The sequence below is a fragment of the Rhinoraja longicauda genome, chromosome 11 (genome assembly GCF_053455715.1).
Source record: "Rhinoraja longicauda isolate Sanriku21f chromosome 11, sRhiLon1.1, whole genome shotgun sequence".
Classification (NCBI taxonomy): domain Eukaryota; kingdom Metazoa; phylum Chordata; class Chondrichthyes; order Rajiformes; family Arhynchobatidae; genus Rhinoraja; species Rhinoraja longicauda.
In genome coordinates, this window is record NC_135963.1 from 17,249,915 (window position 1) to 17,271,232 (window position 21,318).

The 21,318-nt window shown below is 39.7% G+C and overlaps 1 protein-coding gene across 7 annotated transcripts in view; it reads left to right on the forward strand.

Annotated features, from left to right (window-relative positions):
- The window catches only part of st3gal3a (ST3 beta-galactoside alpha-2,3-sialyltransferase 3a), a 350,137-nt gene that overhangs the window by 296,376 nt on the left and 32,443 nt on the right, over positions 1-21,318 (forward strand). For all 7 annotated transcript variants that reach the window (XM_078408347.1, XM_078408350.1, XM_078408351.1 and 4 more), the window contains one exon: positions 9,987-10,133. In XM_078408347.1, the coding sequence (XP_078264473.1) occupies positions 9,987-10,133 (147 nt within the window). The remainder of the gene's footprint in view (positions 1-9,986; positions 10,134-21,318) is intronic.

Genomic DNA, 21,318 nt, shown 5'->3' on the forward strand with positions numbered 1-21,318 from the left:
ATGGAATTGATGTAGGATTACTGCAGGTGGGTGGTTGATGGTGGCATGGACTTGATTGGCCAAAGGGCATGTTTTCATGGTGTATGTCTCTGTAAATCTATTGAAGGTTGGGCAACCTTTCCACAAGACGCTAATGTACAAGTCACTTCTTTTATGGACAGGATAGGTATTAGAGGGATATGGGCCAAACATAGGTAGGTAGGACTAGTGTATCAGAATTCAGAATAAGAATCAGAATCAGAATTACCTTTATTCGTCATCCAAAAAAACAAGTCTTTTGGACGAGATTTCGTCACCCACAGTCCAACAATAAGAGCAATAAAATAAGCAATTACACAACCACAACCAACACAAAAAAACCCCCAAAAAAAACATCCATCACAGTGAGTCTCCTCCAGTCCCCTCCTCATTGTGATGGAAGGCCAGAATGGACACGTTGGTTGTTGTGGGCACGTTAAGCCGCTAGGCCTGTTTCTATGCTGTAGGACTCTATGACTCTAGTTGATCTGGAGTTCATGCATCACCAAATGGTCTCCCAGAGTGGCAGTGCAGACGACACAGTGAATGAGCAAACTGCAAAATTTAGTAACATTGAAAACATAAACACAGCCAATGGGAATAACTGCAAAGCATTAATTATCCGTTGATAGTGGGTACAGTTGTCAACACAGCAGTATCACTTTTAGAGCAGGACCAGAATGCAAACGGCTTCGACAAATTGCAATAACCAAATAGATAAGAGGTTGCACATTTACCATAGGCCGAATGCAGCAATTGACTTTGCAATAAGTGTTTGAGCAGATGTTCCATTCCCTCGGTATCAATATGAATTCATTGGCACACTGACATTATAGTCTCAGTGACATTTCATGACCAGGCAGACGCAAGCCGAATTCCATCCTTTGATTACAGGCAGAAATTAAGTGGTTTGGCTAATGAAATTATATGCAGTGCTTCAATAATTGAAACAATATTATTTGTAGAATACTGTTCTCCCTCTGATATAGTCAGTGCTGTATTTTTTTCTTAAATAAGAATTCTTAACATATGTAATATTGCAAACTATCTCCAAAATCTAAAATCTAAAAAATCTGAACTATTTTGAATCATTGTGCCAAGTTATTGTATGCACTGTGTCTTGTCAATTGATTGATTTTTTCTACCTTTTTAACTATTTTATTGTATATTTGAAATCCAGATTGGCTTCTAGATATTGAGCATTTCCAGTCCTTCAAATTAAATAGAAAGAGCATGAGAACCACAACATGCTCCAGCTCAGAAGTCTGCGATCTACTCCATATAGTCTGCTCTGGTATTTTCCCTGCTGAACTGCCAACATTGCGCAAAACAAAGTGCTTTTATATACAGGCTATTAACGTGCTAAAATGGCCAGAGGTGCTTCGCAGAGAGAGCCGTTGCAAATTTTCACTATTTTCAATTAATGTTTAATGTTTATCATTTTCAAGCACCTTTTTTTGTTCGAAAGTGGACATTGATTGTTTCTGCAATCTGCCCTTTGAGTTTTTTAAAATACTAAGATCCAAAGTAGATGCCTGAATCTATTTCCTTATCTGCCTTTGGTCACCACTAACAAAATAATTGAGACTGACCTGATTCTTTGGGGCACCCTTGAAGCTATGAAATATTTGTCAGAAAGCGTGCAATTAAAGTGGTGGGTATATGGAATGAGCCGCCAGAAGAAGCAGTTAAGGCAGATACAATAACAACATTAAATGGCATTTGGACTGGTACATGGGCAGAAAAGATTTAGAATGAAGTTGACCAAACACGGGCAAGTGGGACGAGCTTAGATGGGGCATCTTGGTCGGTATGGACACGTTGGGCTGAAACGCCTGTTTCCATGCTGTATGATGATCAACTAGCAGACCAAAAGAAACTGCAAGCCAGGATAACTTATCAACTTTCAGATTTTGGCCCTTGAAATTGTGCGCACTTTCTAATTTCTTGTCATCAATAACAATATGTTCTCAAAACATTAATAAACAAATGCAATAACACTAATACAAGTAAACCTACATGCTATTTAATCCTTTCTTTAATTTTTGATATCAAGAATCTTGTAGTGTGCGTCAAGGAATACCCATCCAAAAACATTGGGGTACGTCAATAAATACCTATCAGCAACATTGATGTGCGTCAATGAATGCCTAAAGGTTGTTGTGCTATCCTAACCTTTGTCATACTCTGTGAGATGCAGGAATTATATCTGGGAGAGAAAACTCTTGGGTGATCAGTGGAGATTCTGGGAATGCTGGAGGGCAGGGTGAATGGGGTTTAAGCATTCTGAAACAGTTTGAGAAATTGTATGAAGAAAATATTTTTTTAGGTTAGAACTCATTGACCAGTGATTATAAATATAAAAGTATATTTTAACAGATCAAAGAGAGAGATTACATTAACTGCTAATCATTGGCTAGTTGAATTGGGGAAAGCTTTCTCAGAAAGTATTGCAGGGGTTATTTATTTTAAATTAAAATTTTCAATTGTAACCTAAGATAATTTGATCTCATCAAACAAAAGTAACAAGCTCACTTGAACAGCTTCTGTATTATTAAATTTGGTTTTATTTGATACTGAACCAAGAATGCTGAATGTTGAAATGTATGAGTTAGTTATATTTTCTTCACGAAACCAAAAACAGAAATATTTCTCTATTTGGGAAGTGAAAAATTGAGCAATATTATGGGGAAAAGTGGAGAAAATACATTTTTTCTTCGAGGCAGTTTAAAATTAGATAGAAAATCGTATTGAGAGCATTATCACCAACACCTTTTTCTAAACAAAAATAAACATACACATTTGTCAATATATCAGTTCAATAAAAATGAACTCTGGATCACATTGTTATAACTACAATTGTGGATTATACCACTTAGGTCTTGGGTCAGCAAATAATCAAATCAACCCACTTTCAGGAAACCCTGCCATCATATATTTGAATGCTTTGGTATTTTGGCACTCAGTAAATCAAAAGCCCATTTTGTTTGTCTCACTGAAACCCTAGTGCCTCCATTGCTTCCATATGTTTAATTAAGACTCTGAAGAGGTTAAGATTAACCCTCTGAACTTAATGCAGTATTTAGATTGCTTTTAGATTCTTCTTATTTCTTTCCCACTCTTGGTAAAGACTTTGCAGAAATGATTAATGAGCCTTGCATTCCTAAAATCATAGCACTGTATAAACTACAATAATATGAACTTGAAATGTCTGTCCAATTAAGCTGTCCTAAAATAGCAGACCAAAAGAAACTGCAAGCCAGGATAACTTATCTCACTGAAGTTACTAATCATATTTGATGGGCTATTAAAATTACATGCAAGTTATTTATTTCAGACATCCCTTCCCTTCCATCATTGGCTTAAGTGTGTCTGCATTGTGCATGATTCCTCAGCTACAAATGTGCACTGGGTATTTATTTAGCCTCTCAGTTGTAAAACTAAGTACATGGATATTCCACTGGGAAGAGTTTTGCTTTGTTCTGTGGTTTTCTGATCTTCCAGGCCACGGAGAAAATGCATAAATAAACCTGAAAGGTTTCTTTTCCTGAGCCCATACCACTATCTCTGTCCACCCCTACCCATCCCCACACCCCAAAAATCTTTTTCCTAACTCCCTCCTATTGATCCTCAGCAATATAATCCCAAAACAGTGTCACTTTCCATTTATTTACTGACGAGATCCGCCTTTACTGTGCCATCATCACTAAATTAACCAACTCGTGTCTGGCATCCAGTACTGGAAGGGCAGTAATTTCTTCTTATTGGGAACACTAAGATATTTGTTGCTTGTCCCCATTACAGATGCTGTTCCCTTCTCTGCCACTCACAACAACCCGTTTTCTGGTAACTGATACGGAATCGGATTATTTGTAACCATGGTGTTATATGTGACTGCCTAAATAGAGCTTCAGATCACCTAGCAACAGTAGGGCACCTTTTTCCATCTCTGTAACCTCATCTGACTCCAACCTGCCTCAGATCATCTACTGCTGAAACTTTCATCCAGACCTCTTATTTCCTCAAGCCTTGACTGCTCCATTGTACTTTTGAGACTCTCTTTTATTCAATTTAGTCTATTTGTTGTCTTCCAATGAAGACTACTCTTAAAAGTTGCACAAAATCTTGTTCACCTGTCATCCCTGTGGTTTCTACCCTCTGGTAAAACAGTAGCTGGATTTTATAATTTTCAATTTCTTTTCCTCTCTACCTCTGTAATTTCCCTAGGGTTTGTACAATATCAAAATATCAGTGTTCCTCAAATTTTGGCCAGCTGCCATTTCCCAATTTAATTGCTCCACCATTGACAATCATGTTTTAACCACCAGGATTCAGTTCTTTGGAATCATCACTTTAAACCCTCTTGCCTCCACCTCTCCTTTCTCCTTTCAGCCATATTAACCAATACCTCTTTCACCAAGTGTTTATTCATCTGCCTTAACATCCCTTCACCTGATTATGATTCAGTTTGGTAAGTCTCATGTGAACCATTGTGTGAGATTTTATTGCATCAAAGGTGTTAAAAGTGGAAGTTGTCAGTGGTACATAAGGATTTCAGAGCTGAGATGAGATTAATTCAGCATCGAGTTATGATTATTGGCTTGCTTTCATCTCTCCGTGCAGTAGGTTGTTTCCAATAATACCTATTATTTGGGATAAAGCTTGCTAACCATCACAAATCAGAACTCTTTTAAAAGGTTTATTAAAAATACTGCAACCAGTGGTGAAAAATTCTACAAATAATATAACATAAGATGCAACAAGTAACTATAAAATAACGATAATTCAGTGGACTGCATGATAAAGGCGGCACGGTAGCGCAGCGGTAGAGTTGCTGCTTTACAGCGAATGCAGCGCCGGAGACTCAGGTTCGATCCTGACTACGGGTGCTGCACTGTAAGGAGTTTGTACGTTCTCCCCGTGACCTGCGTGGGTTTTCTCCGAGATCTTCGGTTTCCTCCCACACTCCAAAGACGTACAGGTTTGTAGGTTAATTGGCTGGGTAAATGTAAAAATTGTCCCTAGTGGGTGTAGGATAGTGTTAATGTACGGGGATCGCTGGGCGGCACGGACTTGGAGGGCCGAAAAGGCCTGTTTCCGGCTGTATATATATGATATGATAAAAAATACTCCAAGCTGAAGACAATACCATGCACTTCCACAGCCTTAATGCTCTTGCACAATCTTTAACTGTAACTTCAACTCCCATATGATCAAATCCAACTCTGATTCTGAATGCAGCTCCCCTACTATTAGTCCTGTTTGTACAGGTTAATTAACCTGTCCATTGTTTCTTTGCAAATTGACGCAACGGTAGAGTTGCTGCTTTATGGCGCCAGACACCCTGATTCGATATTGACCTTGGGTGCTGTCCATACGGAATTTGTACGTTCGCCCTGTGACCGCGTGGGTTTTCTCCAGGTGCTCCGGTTTCCACCCATCTTTCAAAGACGTGCAGATTTGTAGGTTAATTGGCTTCTGCAAATTTTCCCTGCTGTGTAGAATAGAACTAGTTTGCGGATGATCGTTGGTCGGAGCAGACTTGATGCACTGAAGGTCCTGTTTCCATGCGTATCTCTAAACTAAACTAAACTCCATCGTTTTAAAATACAAAAGAATCACCATGATTATCACAATTCCTTCCTTTTGTGATTGTCTTCTGTGCCTGGTTTATTTCTTTAGGTCTACCCATCTCAATGCATTTAGTCCTTCCTGTGTCATTAATATTCATCGCTAAGGGAAGGAGCTCAGGGTTCATCGGTACCTATTTGTAGAAATTCTGTGACCAATTGGACAGTCGAGTGTATCGAGAGACAGATGATGTTAATTATGTCCTTGGGTTTACTTGATGTAAGAAAACAGCTTCTCTTTTAGACTTTATTTTAACCTTCAAATTTTTTTCAGAATCCTTTTTGGAAAGGTTCATTGGGTGTCACAGCAGTCTGGGTTGGGCAATCAGGGGTTAAACAAGATTGCCAGGAACCTGCCTGCAGTGCTGCATGACGGCATTTTGTAAGCCGTTAATTAAATCACCTTGCAGAAATTTCAGATCTTGAGAGGACAAATCAAAGCATCTTTTTATCTTAATAACTGGAATTTGTTTGATAAATAAGCATTTTGATTTTGATGTTTGTCAATCTTAATGGAGCATTTACTGCACTGTGCTTCCTCATCTGAGGTTAATCAACATCAGTTAGTGAAACAAAGCAGAACATTTCAGACGGTATTATCTTTAAGCTGATCAGAAGGCTCGGAATTGTCTGACCCATTACGGATCATTTTACACAATTTATTCTTTTGAGAAGGTTGTTGAGGAGGCCACTATTGTCTAGGGGTAGATTAGCAGATTAGATTTACCAATATAGGGTTAAACTAAATCTCTAAAGTACTTAGAAAAAAGCAAATGAATAATGGGTGTTTTGTCAAATTGTAATATCCTATGATTGGTAAGATAGGGTGTCACGTGGCACACTGATTCTCCAGCACTCTGTTGTAGGTAGGAGAGAGTGGATGTTATGTACACCGATCAGCCCCAAAACATTATGACCACCTGCCTAATATGCTGTTGGTCCTCTGTGCGCCGACCCGCCGAGGCATGGATTCTACGGTACAAAATCCCTGAAGATGTCCTGTGGTATCTGGCACCAAAACATTAGCAGCAGATCCTTCAAGTCCTGTAAATTGCGAGGTGGAGCCGCCGTGGATTGGACTTGTCGATCCAGCACATCCCACAGATGCTCAATCAGATTGAGATCTGGAGAATTTGGAGCCCAGGGCAACACCATGAACAGTTCATGTTCCTCAAACCATTCCCGAACAATGTTTGCAATGTGACAGGGCGCATTATCCTGCTGAAAGAGGCCACTGCCATCAGGGAATGCCATTCCCATGAAGGGGTGTACCTGGTCTGCAATGATGTTTAGGTAGGTGACAAGTGTCAAATTGACATCCACATGAATGGCCGGACCCAGGGTTTCCCAGCAGATCATTGCACAGAGCATCACACTCCCTCCACCAGGCTTGTTGTCTTCTTACAGTCGGTTTGGACCAGACGGGATAGCCTTCGTTGCCCTCGCGCATCGATGAGCCTTGGGCGCCCAACACCCTGTTGCCGGTTTGTGGTTTGTCGCTCCTCGGACCACTGTCGGTAGGTATGCACCACTGCTGACCAGGAGCACCCCACAAGACTTGCCGTTTCAGAGATCCTCTGAACCAGTTGTCTGGCCATAACAATTTGGCCCTTGTCAAAGTCAATCAGGTCTTTACTCCTGCCCATTTCTCCTGCATCCAACACATTAAGTTCAAGAACTGACTGTTCACTTGCTGCCTAATATATCTCGCCCCTTGACAGGTACCATTGTAACAAGATAACCAATGTATTCACTTCACCTGTCAGTGGTCATAATGTTTTGGCTGATCGGTGTATGCTGAGAGAAATTCAAACAGGTAGTTTAAAAAAACCCAAAATGAAGTTTTATTGAAAGCGATCTTTTGTTTATTGCAACAAAAAAAAACTGAAGACACCAAAGGTCCCAACCTAAAATGTAACCCATCCATGTTCTTCAGGGGTGCTGAGTTACTCCAGTATTTTGCATCCTTTCTTGCTAAATCAGCATCTGTGGTTCCTAGTAGCCTAGGAGGGTCATTGTAACATTAAGGACACTTACCCCGTATTGTAATTTAGTACCTCTTAGATTAATCTGCTCACATCTTAACCGATTTCATTTATGGTTTGAAGGAAAATCAGTAAATCGTTATTTATCTGGAGCTACAATCATGCAGCTCAGGCTCACAGTGTCTATGATGATGTAGAAGTTAATATGGAGAGTGCTTGTTTTATAAACTGCAAAAGACAAACAGCTCTGAAGGTTATCTAGCATTCAGTTTATTAGGCACGTCCTAATCTCATCAAATCCCCAATGCTTGTCACGGACCTTGTGTACATGTCTGTGGCTTAAATTGAAGGTGAGCTGCCAAACATGTTTGGAACAGGAATGATTTAAGTTTTCAGTTTAATGATGAATTAGTTAAGCTAATTCTGATCATGTTTCTATGGTAACTTTTCCTTTGATTACATCTTCGGGTTTAAAAGTCCTACAAATCCTTAAGAATCCTGGATAATTGAATGACAAGGTGTATGTTATCAGTGTGTTGCCAGACACATCAATATGCGTTAATGTATTGCTGTTTGGAAAGATGTGATAAGACACCAATAGTGTGATTACATCAAGATATCAAACCTGCTAATCATAAGCAGCCACAAGGGCTTCAGATGTCAATGATTCCGCACATCACACTGAACCTCTAGATTGGAATACTAAACATAAATTAATCATTAGTAGGCTTGCTGTTTTCGAGTAGAATTGTTTTTTTTGTAGCCACAACCCAAGGATAAAAGGATACATGTATGAATAGGTTAAACACAAAATGCTGGAGTAACTTAGCGGGACAGGCATCATCTCTGGAGAGAAGGAATGGGTGATGTTTCGGGTCGAGACCCTTTTGTTTTGTTTCTTTAGTAACTTGAAGCACTTTGCTCTGTACTTAATGATTTTTGATCTGCTGCGAAGAAAGGAATACCAGCCTTAAGATAGGAAATAACAGCACAGTGGACATTGGAATAACACATCAGGTAGGATGTAGTTTTCCCACAGAAAAGACTGAGATTAAATTGTACACATATGAATCATTTTGGACTTTCAATGTGACTTTCTATATCTCTGGCAAAAAAAAGAAATCTCATGAAGGCACTAGTAATGATTCAAACACTAAAATAAGAAGTAAGTAACCACATTACAAAATGCTGAAAATACTCAGCAGGTCAGGCAGCATCTGTGAAGAGAGAAACAAAATTACCATTTTTAAATGATGACCTTTCATCAGAAATAATTTTCTTCTTGATCTCCAGGTTTGGAATCTCAATTCAAGTGAATGTGGACTCTGACCCAATATGAAGTGTGTCTAGAATAGCATTGCAGAGGTAGATTCTACAATACACTGTATTCATTCCAGCGGTCTATGTATGTCTGGCATGCACTTGCCTGAGAACAACTGAACACTGGCAGCTTTCTTGAGATGAAATACTTTTTACAGAGTTGTGGTCATTGCACTTGAGACACAATAACTACAACATGTTTGCATAGAGCTGGGTCCAAAATACAGTGTTTAATAAAACAAAAAATATTCAGCACTTTCCACAGCTTCTGTTCACCCCAAAGTACTTATGATCAAATGGAAAAGTGTTAAAACTCTTGCAAATAACCATGTGATAATAACTAGATAATTTATCTTTGTCTTGTTGATTGTGGAATAAATATTGGCCACATCACTCCCTTGAGGATAATTATGTTCCTCATTGAAAGAGTTCCCCCTTACACATGACCAATTGATCTGTTGTAAAGAGGTTGGTGATTGATAACAGTAGTAAGATATTAGGAAATCACAATCCCCACCACCCATGTGTCCCAGTTCTTATTTTCATAATAAAATGTGATTTTTGCTTTGTGTTCCAGAAATGCAAGAAATAGCATAAATTTGTCATCTTCATCTGAAAGCTGGCACCTCCAACAATGTAGTACTTCCTCAATGCGACACAGATGTGAAAGTCTGGATTATGTACTTTCCTCTCTTGGGAGGGACTTCACTGGGAGGCAACTGCACAATGAGAGAGACCTAGAAGTTACCGCAGTCTCTGATCTCCGTTTTTCGCTAATGGAAAGTTGTTCTCTATACCACAATATGAAACCAGAGTTTCTCAGGAAAGAAATGGCTATTTTGAGACATAGGAATAAACATACTCTTAATAATACTGAGGGTATTACTTTTTGATTAATAAAAATATTTGAAAACATTTCCTTGCCCCCATGCTATCCAATCCCCCTTGGTTCATTGAGTTCCAAAGTAACTTACTTACAAGTCTGATATATTTAGTTTGTATTTAATTTTGCTTGTTTTCTTTCTCTTTGCAGAATATACCAACACTAGGCACAGTTGCAATAACAATGGCACTGCACAATTGTGATGAAGTGGCAGTTGCTGGGTTTGGTTATGACATGAATGCTCCAAATGCACCTCTACATTACTATGAGAATGTTAAGATGTCAGCCATCAAAGAGGTATTGTATCTTGGTCATTTTATGAAGTTGGGGATTCATCAATTATTGTATTATGTACTTAGCGTGCTTTATATGTACTTGGTCATTAATGAATGTGATGGCAAGTAGACCTTTGAAAGATGCCCTACTTAACCCGATCAATTAGATTGGAGGCTATGTGAATAATAGTCTCAAGGTGATTTATAACAACACTCTAAATATTGTATTCAGTCAGATTATATAAATCAGAAAAAATTAAGATCGTGATAAATGAGTTATTAGTGGCAATTTTTATACTTGATGGGAAAATTATATAATTTATAAAGCCATTTATAAATTCCTTTGAAGTACTACACAACCAGTGAATTTTATTTAAATCTCAGTTGCTGCTTTGCAGGCAAATGCGGCCACTAACTTATGTGTAGTTAGGTCCTTCCAGTAGTATAATGTACATATTTTGGTGATGTGATTGAACGGGTTGCTGCTGGTAGAGCTGGTAGAGCTGCCACCTTACAGTGCCAGCGATCTGAGTTAGATCCTGACCTCGGGTACTGTCTTTATGAAGTTTGCATATTCTCCTCATGATCACGTGGGTTTCCTCCGGGTGCTCTAATTTCCTCCCACGTCCCAAAGACCTGTGAGTTTGTAGGTTTGAGTTGTGAGTAAATTGGCCTCGGTAAAATTGCCCCTAGTGCATAGGGAATGGATGCAAAAGTGGAGTAACAGAGAACTAGTACAAACAGATGATTAATGGTCAGCATGAACTCGGTGGGCCAAACGGTCTGTTTCCATGCTATTTCATTCAATTCATTGCAATTCAGTGAGGTTACCCTCATTCCTTGATGTCCTGTACAGTACTAGCTTTCACCTTTCTCACAGTTTTCTCTGGGTGTTTTGGAACTTAGCTCTTCCTAATTTGTTTTGCTGGCCAGGCAATGAACACTTGTGAGAAAATGTTGAGTTTGATAAATTGGAGACGAGACATTAAAAAAAAATGTTAGTCCTGTCTTTGAAGTATCCTCTTCTTACAAATTCTATAAACATTGGAGAACATTTCAGCATGTGGGTAGACAGCATAAACCTAGTAGATATACTAGGTACCATTAATGGGAAAACTAAGAAACTTCTGATAAAAAAAAAACAATAAAATCTTGACAAAGCCAAGAGTTAGTATCACAAATTGCATAAAGTTACTTAAACCTTCATTCATTATTATAATCTTCCATTAGTAGTGGTCTTATATGACAACTTTATCAGGAGAAGATGTGCATTTTAAAAGCACAAAACATATAAGGAAAAGTCATTTTTCAGTTTGAGCCCTTTTTCCTCCTGTGACATTGCATAATTTGTTTTAGTTATGGATTCTTCTCCATTTATTTAATCTGCTGATGAGTTTACAAATCTTTATGAAAGCCTGAAATTCTTCCCTGATTGCCAGACCAAGAGAGACAATTGAATTAAGACATAAATCTGACCCTACATTATTCTACTTATGTATTCAATGTAATATTATTCCATTTCTGACATCCATAGTATTTTGGTAATTGATGTGTACCTATTCTTTTAACCTTCAATCTTAAATACTTATCCATAACCTCTTTAATGGGGTTCCTCAAAATAATGTTAAAATGTTTGCGAGACACAGGAAACTACAAATGTTGGTTCACAAAAGAGACACAAGTTCTGGAATATTTCAGTGGGTTGGACATCTCTGTTTCAATTTCCATTCTAAGTAGCCACACGTGAAGAAAAAAATACTAGTTTCAGTTGTTTGATTTTTTTATAAATCTGGTAGCATTAACATTTTATATACCTTCTTAATGTGCAGTGATTAAATTAAATTATTACTTAATTATTGCAGAAAATATGTTTCTACACTTTAATCCATAGACAGCCATGTCAAGTATGGCCAGCTGTTTTCCAATTCAGCTCTCAGTGCTTCACAATTCTTGATTCTAATCCACTCGTAATTTATCACCTCACAAATAATTACTACAAATTATTTGATATGGTGTTTTTGGCCTAATCAGCTAAGACTTGGAAGAAAATGTGTTGAGGATGTGGGAGTGCTTTCGCCACTACCAATTAAATTATCTGGTTTGCACACAACTGTAAAGCAAATTACTTGTCTGTTGTTTAAATGAACCCTGCAGTGGATAAATAGAAATGCCATTTATAACTGAATAAATGTAATATTTAGACATACGTCAGGACAATATCTAGATTCTTTCCCCAGTTAGAAAATAGTCTATGCCTTTATTCCTGCTACCAAAATGCATGACTCCACACTTTGCGACACCATATTCCATCTGCCACTTCTCTGCCCACTCTCCCAACCTGTCCTTCTGCTGAGTCCCTGCTTTCTCGCCACTACCTGCCCTTCCACCTATTTCCGTGTCATCCGCAAACTTGGCCACAAACTCTTCAATCCCCTTGTCCAAATTATTAATATGCAAGGTGAAGTGTAACGCCCCCAGCACCGACCCCCTGCGGAACTCCGCTATTCTCTGGCAGCCAACCAGAAAAAGCCCCCTTTATTGCCACTCTCTGTCTTCTGCCATCCAGCCAACCTGCTATACATGCTAGTATCTGCCCTTTGATACCGGGGCTCTCATCTTCCTTAGCAGCCTCACGTGTGGCACCTTATCAAAGGCTTTCTGAAAATCTAAGTAAACAACATCGACGGACTCTCCTTTGTCTGTCCTGCTATTTACTTCTTCAAAGAATTCCAGCAAATTTGTCAAGCAAGACTTCCCCTTCACAAAGCCTAAACGGTTCAAGGTATTGCCCAGATTTTGGGATTATCTCGTTTATCCTAAAGTAACACAACAAAATCCTATCAGATGCTGAGGCTTTTACTAATCTATAAAACTGGAATTATTCCAGACTCACTAGGAATTTTATGCTTATAGTAAACCATGAGCCTAATGCTCATACAGATGGCAGACCGTTGTTTAGTAGGAGCTGGAAGGAGTCCAAATTACCTGGCTGTTCAATGAATAATGTTACCTGAAACCTCACGTCATATCAAACCCTTTCTCTTAAACACGTGTTCCAGTTGTTTTTTAATACGAAGGCACAAAAACCACCTGGCATCTGAAATTAATTATTAATACAATTTTAATTGTTTTCTCTTGAGTTGGCAAGATGCTCCTCAAAGCAGAAAGGATATGGTTTCCCCACCGTTAATATTAATGCACTGTGTTAACTGGTCAATCCCATGAGATTGTGCTTGGACATGGGTCGGGCTGTACACATCGATGAACAAATTATATCAAACTTCACTGCATACATTCTTTTGTAAAGAAGAGGTCAATTTCCATTTAGCACCAAAAGTATAACAATTTACCTTATTTTAATGGATAATTATTGCTATTGTATTTATTTTTAATCCATGATTGTTAACCTACGTAATAGGAGCTTGCATTTCTCTTTCCTTCTACTTTAATAAACTTATCTAACACTATTCCCAGTGAGAGGACCCAGAACTTGATTGGAACATCATTATCTGCAGCATGATAAGAGTATTGCGGTCATAGTTGGCTGTGTTTATAATGTAAGATTTATTTGTTTGTTCAATTGAATCCCCATCTCTGAGCTGTGAATACATATGGTGGGAACTTGGGATGAAACATAAAATGGGAAAATGTATTATTAAATGAAGTTGCATTACGTGGACTCTTATCAGGCTTCCTGTCATTAGTTAGAAAGCACAACTTATAAATCCATTATGTAGGAAGGAACTGCAGATGCTGGTTCACACTGAAGATAGACACAAAATGCTGGAGTAACTCAGCGGGACAGGCAGCATCTCTGGGGTCTGAAGAAGAGTCTAGACCCAAAACATCACCCATTCCGCACCAGTTACTCCATCATTTTGTGTCTATCTTCAAGAAAAATCCATTAATATAACAGTGCTTCTTTTCATCCAAATAACTAGCTTCTTTTCTGAATAATGTGTTGAATCTTCAATTCTACCAGGGTATTTTGTAATGAGTCAGGTGCATATGCTCTCAGTGCCACATATTTATGCAGAAAGGAGATCCGATCTGGAGTAGCTGAATCCAACATTGTTTATGAAGTGAGGTTGTTTTGCCAGGCAGCACAAGGGGGAGCTGTGATCTCCATTGAACCGAAAGTTGAAATGCCTGCTCTTATCATGACATATAACAAGCCAGTAACTCACGTGTATCTTCAATGGGTTTGTTTCAACCATGCGCCCATAATTTACATCATGTGAATGAACTTTGTCTCTTCACCGCCACATCAAGATCTCTCTTTCCCTATGGCACAAATACAGACAAATTTAGTTCCCATTCCATTATGAAATCAGAAATTTATGAAAACCAAGGATCTTCAACTTGGGATAAAGATTGCATATCAAGTGATGTGACAAATCAACTTGATGTAACAAGCTGACTTTTGGCGAAAATGGAATACTGATACAATGTGCAACATTTGATTGGAAATTAAAATGGTTTGCATTCATGGAACATTTTATTGGAACCTTTAAACAACTTTTATATAAAAATTGGTTATCTTACAAAAGGCATTGAAAATAGTTACAGGAATTGCCACGTAGCTCTTCGTCCCACCATTCAACACTATCCACTAAAGGTTCTCTATAATTTCATTCTAAGTATCATACTTGAGATTTGAAGGTACCAATAGAATATAACTAACTGAGCCATCCCAACATCTGTTTCAGCATCTTCTTCTTCTTGCGTTTGAGGCAGCAGAGGTTATGTCACGCCCTCCAGGCGCTGTAGCCAGTTCAATGTGCTGTTGTCGAGGGCCGTGAGGTCTACCCCTCCACCAGGGGGCGGAGGACAGCGCAGTCGAAAATGACATGCTGCGCTGTTTGCTGGTCTGCTCCACACACGCAGGCTGCTGATGAACGCAACCCTCAATGATGTATATTGGCGTTGAACCGGCCGACCCCTGTGCGGAACCAGTTCAGGGCGAACCACTCTTTGCGGGGCATGTCCGAGCCGGGTGGGGCTGTGGTGTTCGGTGCGACAGTGAATTGAGGAGGTCGCGATGTCTGTTCCCAGCTGGTTCTCCATGCTCCTAGTATGTTGAAACCGGAGGGTCGCTGCATGACGGGAGATGGGGCGACGAGATGACAGGCGTTGAGGTCCCAGTTGCTGTGAATCCTGAGGGAGGTGGTGCAAAGGATGTTTGGCGTCCGATGGGGCCTTGCACACCAGCCTATGAGTGAAGAACTCTCTGCGAAGCTTGGTGGGTGCGATACCTGCGAGCACCAGCAGGAGATCCATCGGAGTAGGGCGTAGGCAGCCAATGATGATCCGCATGGTGTCATTGAGGGTGCCGTCTAGCTTGGTAGTATGAGCGCTGCGGCACCATGCTGGGGCGGCGTACTCAGCGGCGCTGTACACGAGTGCAAGAGCACTGGTTTGGAGAGTAGATGTCCTGGCGCCCCATGACGATCCAGCCAAGCAATGTGTTGTTCCGTGCCGAGACTTTAGCACGGAGAACTTCAAGGTGTTGCTTGTAGGTCACCTGCCGATCTAGTTTCACCCCGAGGTATGTAGTAAATGGGTTGTAGGGTAGGGGTGACCCATTGAGGGTAACGGATGAATTACCACAATTTCATATGACGTCAAAGAAAGCCATTCAGGTCATTGAGTTGTTATCAGCTCACAGAATACCATTTCCTAACAAATCTTTTCCATAACTTACCCTTCCTACATTTCATAACGTCATAAGAGATAGGAATAGAATTAGGCCATTCGGCCCATCAAGTCTACTCCGCCATTCAATCATGGCTGATCTATCTCCCCCATAACCCCATTCTCCTGCCTTCTCCCCATAACCTCTGACACCTGAGTTGATTTCAATCAGCTTCTCCCCAGATTCGACTATTTACATACAGAAGGGGCAATTTAGCATGGCCAATTAACTTACCGACCCACGTATCTTTGATTTGTGGGAGGAAATTTGGGCACCAGGAGGAAACCTACAGTCATAGGGAGAACATGCAAGCTCCACACATAACACTGGATGGCTGGATTGAATCTGGGTCTCTGGAGATGCGAGGTAGCAGTTCTAATAGCTGTGACACTCTGCCGCCTTAATTTATTTCATCACTTAAACAAAATAACCAGCGCTTTCATTTTTTTTCCTTTCTATTTTCTCCCGATTTTTTTAGATTCTCTTTTTGGCAGAAAAGAGAAGCAGATCTCTTAGTCAGCTGCAGTGAGCCTTTACAATGTAAATGCAAAATCTGAATGACGAGTTAACGGTGCCATTTTTACTATTTACTGTGAAGAATGTCTTAGAATGACAGGAGACTTCTTTTACCAATACAAGAAACCAAATGCTGAATCTGTAGTTGGTCCAATGAGTTGTGCAATTTTAATAAGAACTTTATCGGGACAACTCATCCTAGGGTGATGGAGGAACTGAAGGAAATCCACATTAGGCAGGAACTGATCCTGAATCTATAGAACATTGAAAAATGATCTCCAATGCTTCCACTATTTCTAGAGCCACCTCCTTAAGTACCTTCTTAAAAGTACCTTTAGGCAGGAAATGGTTTTGGGTAGACTGATGGGACTGAAGCCTGATAAATCCCCAGGGCCTGATTGTCTGCATCCCTAGAAATGACTCTAGAAATAGTGGAAGCATTGGAGATCATTTTTCAATGTTCTATAGATTCAGGATCAGTTCCTGTGGATTGGAGGATAGCAAATGTTATCCCACTTTTTAAGAAAGGAGGGAGAGAGAAAACGGGTAATTATAGACCAGTTAGTCTGACATCAGTGGTGGGGAAGATGCTGGAGTCAATTATAAAAGACGAAATTGCTGAGCATTTGGATAGCGGTAACAGGATCATTCCGAGTCAGCATGGATTTACGAAGGGGAAATCATGCTTGACAAATCTACTGGGATTTTTTGAGGATGTAACTAGGAAAATTGACAGGGGAGAGTCGGTGGATGTGGTGTACCTCGACTTTCAGAAAGCCTTCGACAAGGTCCCACATAGGAGATTAGTGGGCAAAATTAGAGCACATGGTATTGGGGGTAGGGTACTGACATGGATAGAAAATTGGTTGACAGACAGAAAGCAAAGAGTGGGGATAAATGGGTCCCTTTCGGAATGGCAGGCAGTGACCAGTGGGGTACCGCAAGGTTCGGTGCTGGGACCCCAGCTATTTACGATATACATTAATGACTTAGATGAAGGGATTAAAAGTACCATTAGCAAATTTGCAGATGATACTAAGCTGGGGGGTAGTGTGAATTGTGAGGAAGATGCAATAAGGCTGCAGGGTGACTTGGACAGGTTGTGTGAGTGGGCGGATACATGGCAGATGCAGTTTAATGTAGATAAGTGTGAGGTTATTCACTTTGGAAGTAAGAATAGAAAGGCAGATTATTATCTGAATGGTGTCAAGTTAGGAAGAGGGGATGTTCATCGAGATCTGGGTGTCCTAGTGCATCAGTCACTGAAAGGAAGCATGCAGGTACAACAGGCAGTGAAGAAAGCCAATGGAATGTTGGCCTTCATAACAAGAGGAGTTGAGTATAGGAGCAAAGAGGTCCTTCTACAGTTGTACCGGGCCCTGGTGAGACTGCACCTGGAGTACTGTGTGCAGTTTTGGTCTCCAAATTTGAGGAAGGATATTCTTGCTATTGAGGGCGTGCAGCGTAGGTTCACTAGGTTAATTCCCGGAATGGCGGGACTGTCGTATGTTGAAAGGCTGGAGCAATTAGGCTTGTATACACTGGAATTTAGGATGAGGGGGGATCTTATTGAAACATATAAGATAATTAGGGGATTGGACACATTAGAGGCAGGAAACATGTTCCCAATGTTGGGGGAGTCCAGAACAAGGGGCCACATTTTAAGAATAAGGGGTAGGCCATTTAGAACGGAGATGAGGAAGAACTTTTTCAGTCAGAGAGTGGTGAAGGTGTGGAATTCTCTGCCTCAGAAGGCAGTGGAGGCCAGTTCGTTGGATGCTTTCAAGAGAGAGCTGGATAGAGCTCTTAAGGATAGCGGAGTGAGGGGGTATGGGGAGAAGGCAGGAACGGGGTACTGATTGAGAGTGATCAGCCATGATCGCATTGAATGGCGGTGCAGGCTCGAAGGGCTGAATGGCCTACTCCTGCACCTATTGTCTATTGTCTATTGTCTATTGTCTAACTTATACTGGATACTTTTTAATTTAATTAGCGTGATTCATCAAGTTACCTTATATAGTTATGCACAATTCTGTATTCTTGCTGCGATTGTGAATAAGCCTATTTTCTCACTGCCTCAAACCGCAAAGTATATTTAAAATACAAATACATATTGTTGCTGTATAAATAAATGTATAAATAAAGTATCTTGGAAGAGAAACTGCCTGCAAAGCTCTGAGTCTGACAATCAGTGTTGCAGTGCTAATTTTTTAGGTGCCAGAGCTGTCACTGGTGCCGGAGCGGCCGCTGTTAAATTCCCTGCTAGTTAAAATTCCCTGCTGTTTATTTATTTTAATTTTTTTACAGAGGTGTCGGAGCGGCGCTCCGGTGAGCTCCGGCACCACTTCACCTCTGCTGACAATATATTGTGTAATATCCCCCACAAAAAAATTACTCCTAGTTTTGCACAATGTTAATGATATAGAAACGTTGTTTAAAATTTTTCAGTTGTTGATGAGTTAAATACCAATGTCTAAAAGATCCAAAACCGAGGGACTACAACCACTTGAAAGGTTTAGAAGTTTCATAGTTTTCTTTGAACGGCTTACATGACTGTAATCTTAAATCAAAGACTGTAACATAAAAACAAAACAGACTTGTGTGATGAACCTCTCTAGCCCAATAGAGCAAACAGGTGCTTAGAGAATGCTAAATTGTCATTCTTTTTAGTTTCAACTCTCGCTTTGAAACTCTTTGATGTACCTCATTCAGTGAGTATATTAGAGTTACTGTGACTATCACAGCCTCCCTGAAGGTCAGAAACTGCAAAGCTGTAACTGTACACTATGTGCTGTGGTTTTACTTATCCTCATTTAGTCAATCACTTAAGACCACATCAAAGAAAATAAATATATTTTTATTTATGGATCCATGATCATTTTTTAACAGATTTATTCGAGAATTCCAAAAATATTGGTCATTTTCTGGGTCAAATAAATAAATATTTCCCATGAGATTCTTTGGAGTAATATTTTTAAGATATCAAGTCTGGATAGTTGGTCCCATGGTCTGCGTAAACAGTTTTAATATAGTCTCGTGCTGGAGTGAAGACTAAACTAAAACAAGGTTATTACTACCAATATATTTTTTATTTTCTTGAGGGTGAGGCTGAGCCATTGCTCCGTTAGATTTTTTAAAGAATGCTGAGCTAAAGATTCATACATGTGGGTATGGTGATTATATTATATTTTTCTATAGAATGTGATTGGTGATTTTTTATTGAAAGTAATTGGCTGCTATTGTTTGCAATTTAGTTACAGATTGTGATCGGTGATGAAAATATGACAGAAAGGTTGCCAGCCATGTTTTGGGTGCGATATGTGGTTGTTGAGATTATTAATTGGAAAGCCAGAAATTAGAAAATCAGTCATTTTCAAATTTAAAAGAAACAAAGATATTTTTAAACAAGAGGATTTAAGATATAAAGCACAAACATACACAAAGAAATATCTGTCAATTGCAACATGGAGAAACGTATTCTGAAGAAATATAATCTTTTTAATTTTGAAAGACAAAGTGTTGCTGGCAGAGCAAATTTTGTTGCTGCTGTCTTTTGGTGTCAGGTTTGGCATCAGCGTATTGAATATTCCCCCTCAAGCAGAGAGTTAAAAATGATCTCTCTGATCAAGCACTAGAGTTGCAAGAATTCCAGTATCATTTGAAGATCCTCATTTAACCCCTAGACTTTCCTTTGAAATCTGTTTTCTTGATGAGTATAATATCACATTCAAAAATACAGTTGAAAATGCAACATAAGAAATTATCTCAATCAAAACATTACAAGCAACTGTGGATTTTATTTTATTCTTATCTGTATGGAATTACTTGAAGAACAATTTTCCAGGTTGACTGAAATGTAAATGAATCTTTGCAATACACTGAAAAGTTGTTTCATACAGCTTTTATCAATTTAATGCATCAATTGGTTAAGGATTCAATACCTAGACTATTATTTAATATTGAAATGACCCAATTAAAAAATTCTGCCATTGGGAAAATGGACTCGTCCCTACCCAAGAATATTTGTATATAACCATGCCACTCTATATGCATTGTTATGCAACAGACCTGGCCTATATTGCTCTCATTAGTGACAACAATATAAAGCATTGTTGTCACTGTGCAGTTCATTATCTGAGCATTAGGTGATTTTACAGCAACAACTGCACAACTATCCTACCTTATATTTGTGTTTCTATGTTGTTTATCAGATGTTGCTTTATTGCTGTGCCTCCTAATTAGTTCCTGCACAAATTATAGTTTCTGTCAATATTGCATGTTTGCTATCATGTTAATATTCTCTATTGCTATCTCTTATTATTCTGCAACCCTTCTCCCTACTTATGCATTTGATGTCAAATGATGAGGCCTACAGGAGCGGGGATACAGACCTCTACAGGCAGGCCAAGTACAAGCTGAGAAATCATAGCTGCCAAGGAAAGGTACTCTGAGAAGCTGAGGAGCAAGTTCTCAGCTAATGACTCCTTTTCAGTTTGGTAGGGCCTGCAAGAAATCACCAGCTACAAGAGGAAAACCCGCCGCTCCTTGGACAATCGTCAGCTGACCAACGACCTGAACAAGTTTTACTGCAGGTTCGAGAAACAGAAACATAATCCTGGGATCCCCTCCTCCCCCCAATCATCACTTCACAAATACTCACAGACTGACTCCAGTTTGCGAAGACTGGACTCTTCCCTACCCACTCCTCCCCAAGCAGTAATTCACACGTACTCACAGCCTGACGTTTCCCCCTCAAGCTCTGTGCCGAACAACTGGCACCGATCTACACAGACATTTTTAACCAGTCCCTGCAAACCTGCACTGTCCCTGCCTGCTTCAAGGTCTCCATTATTGCCCCTGTACCCAAAAAGACAAGGATCACTGGTCTTAATGACTACAGGCCTGTCGCACTGACCTCTGTGATCATGAAGACCTTTGAAAGACGTGCTGGCCCAGCTGAAAAAACATCACAAACCCCCTGCTGGGCCCTCTGCAG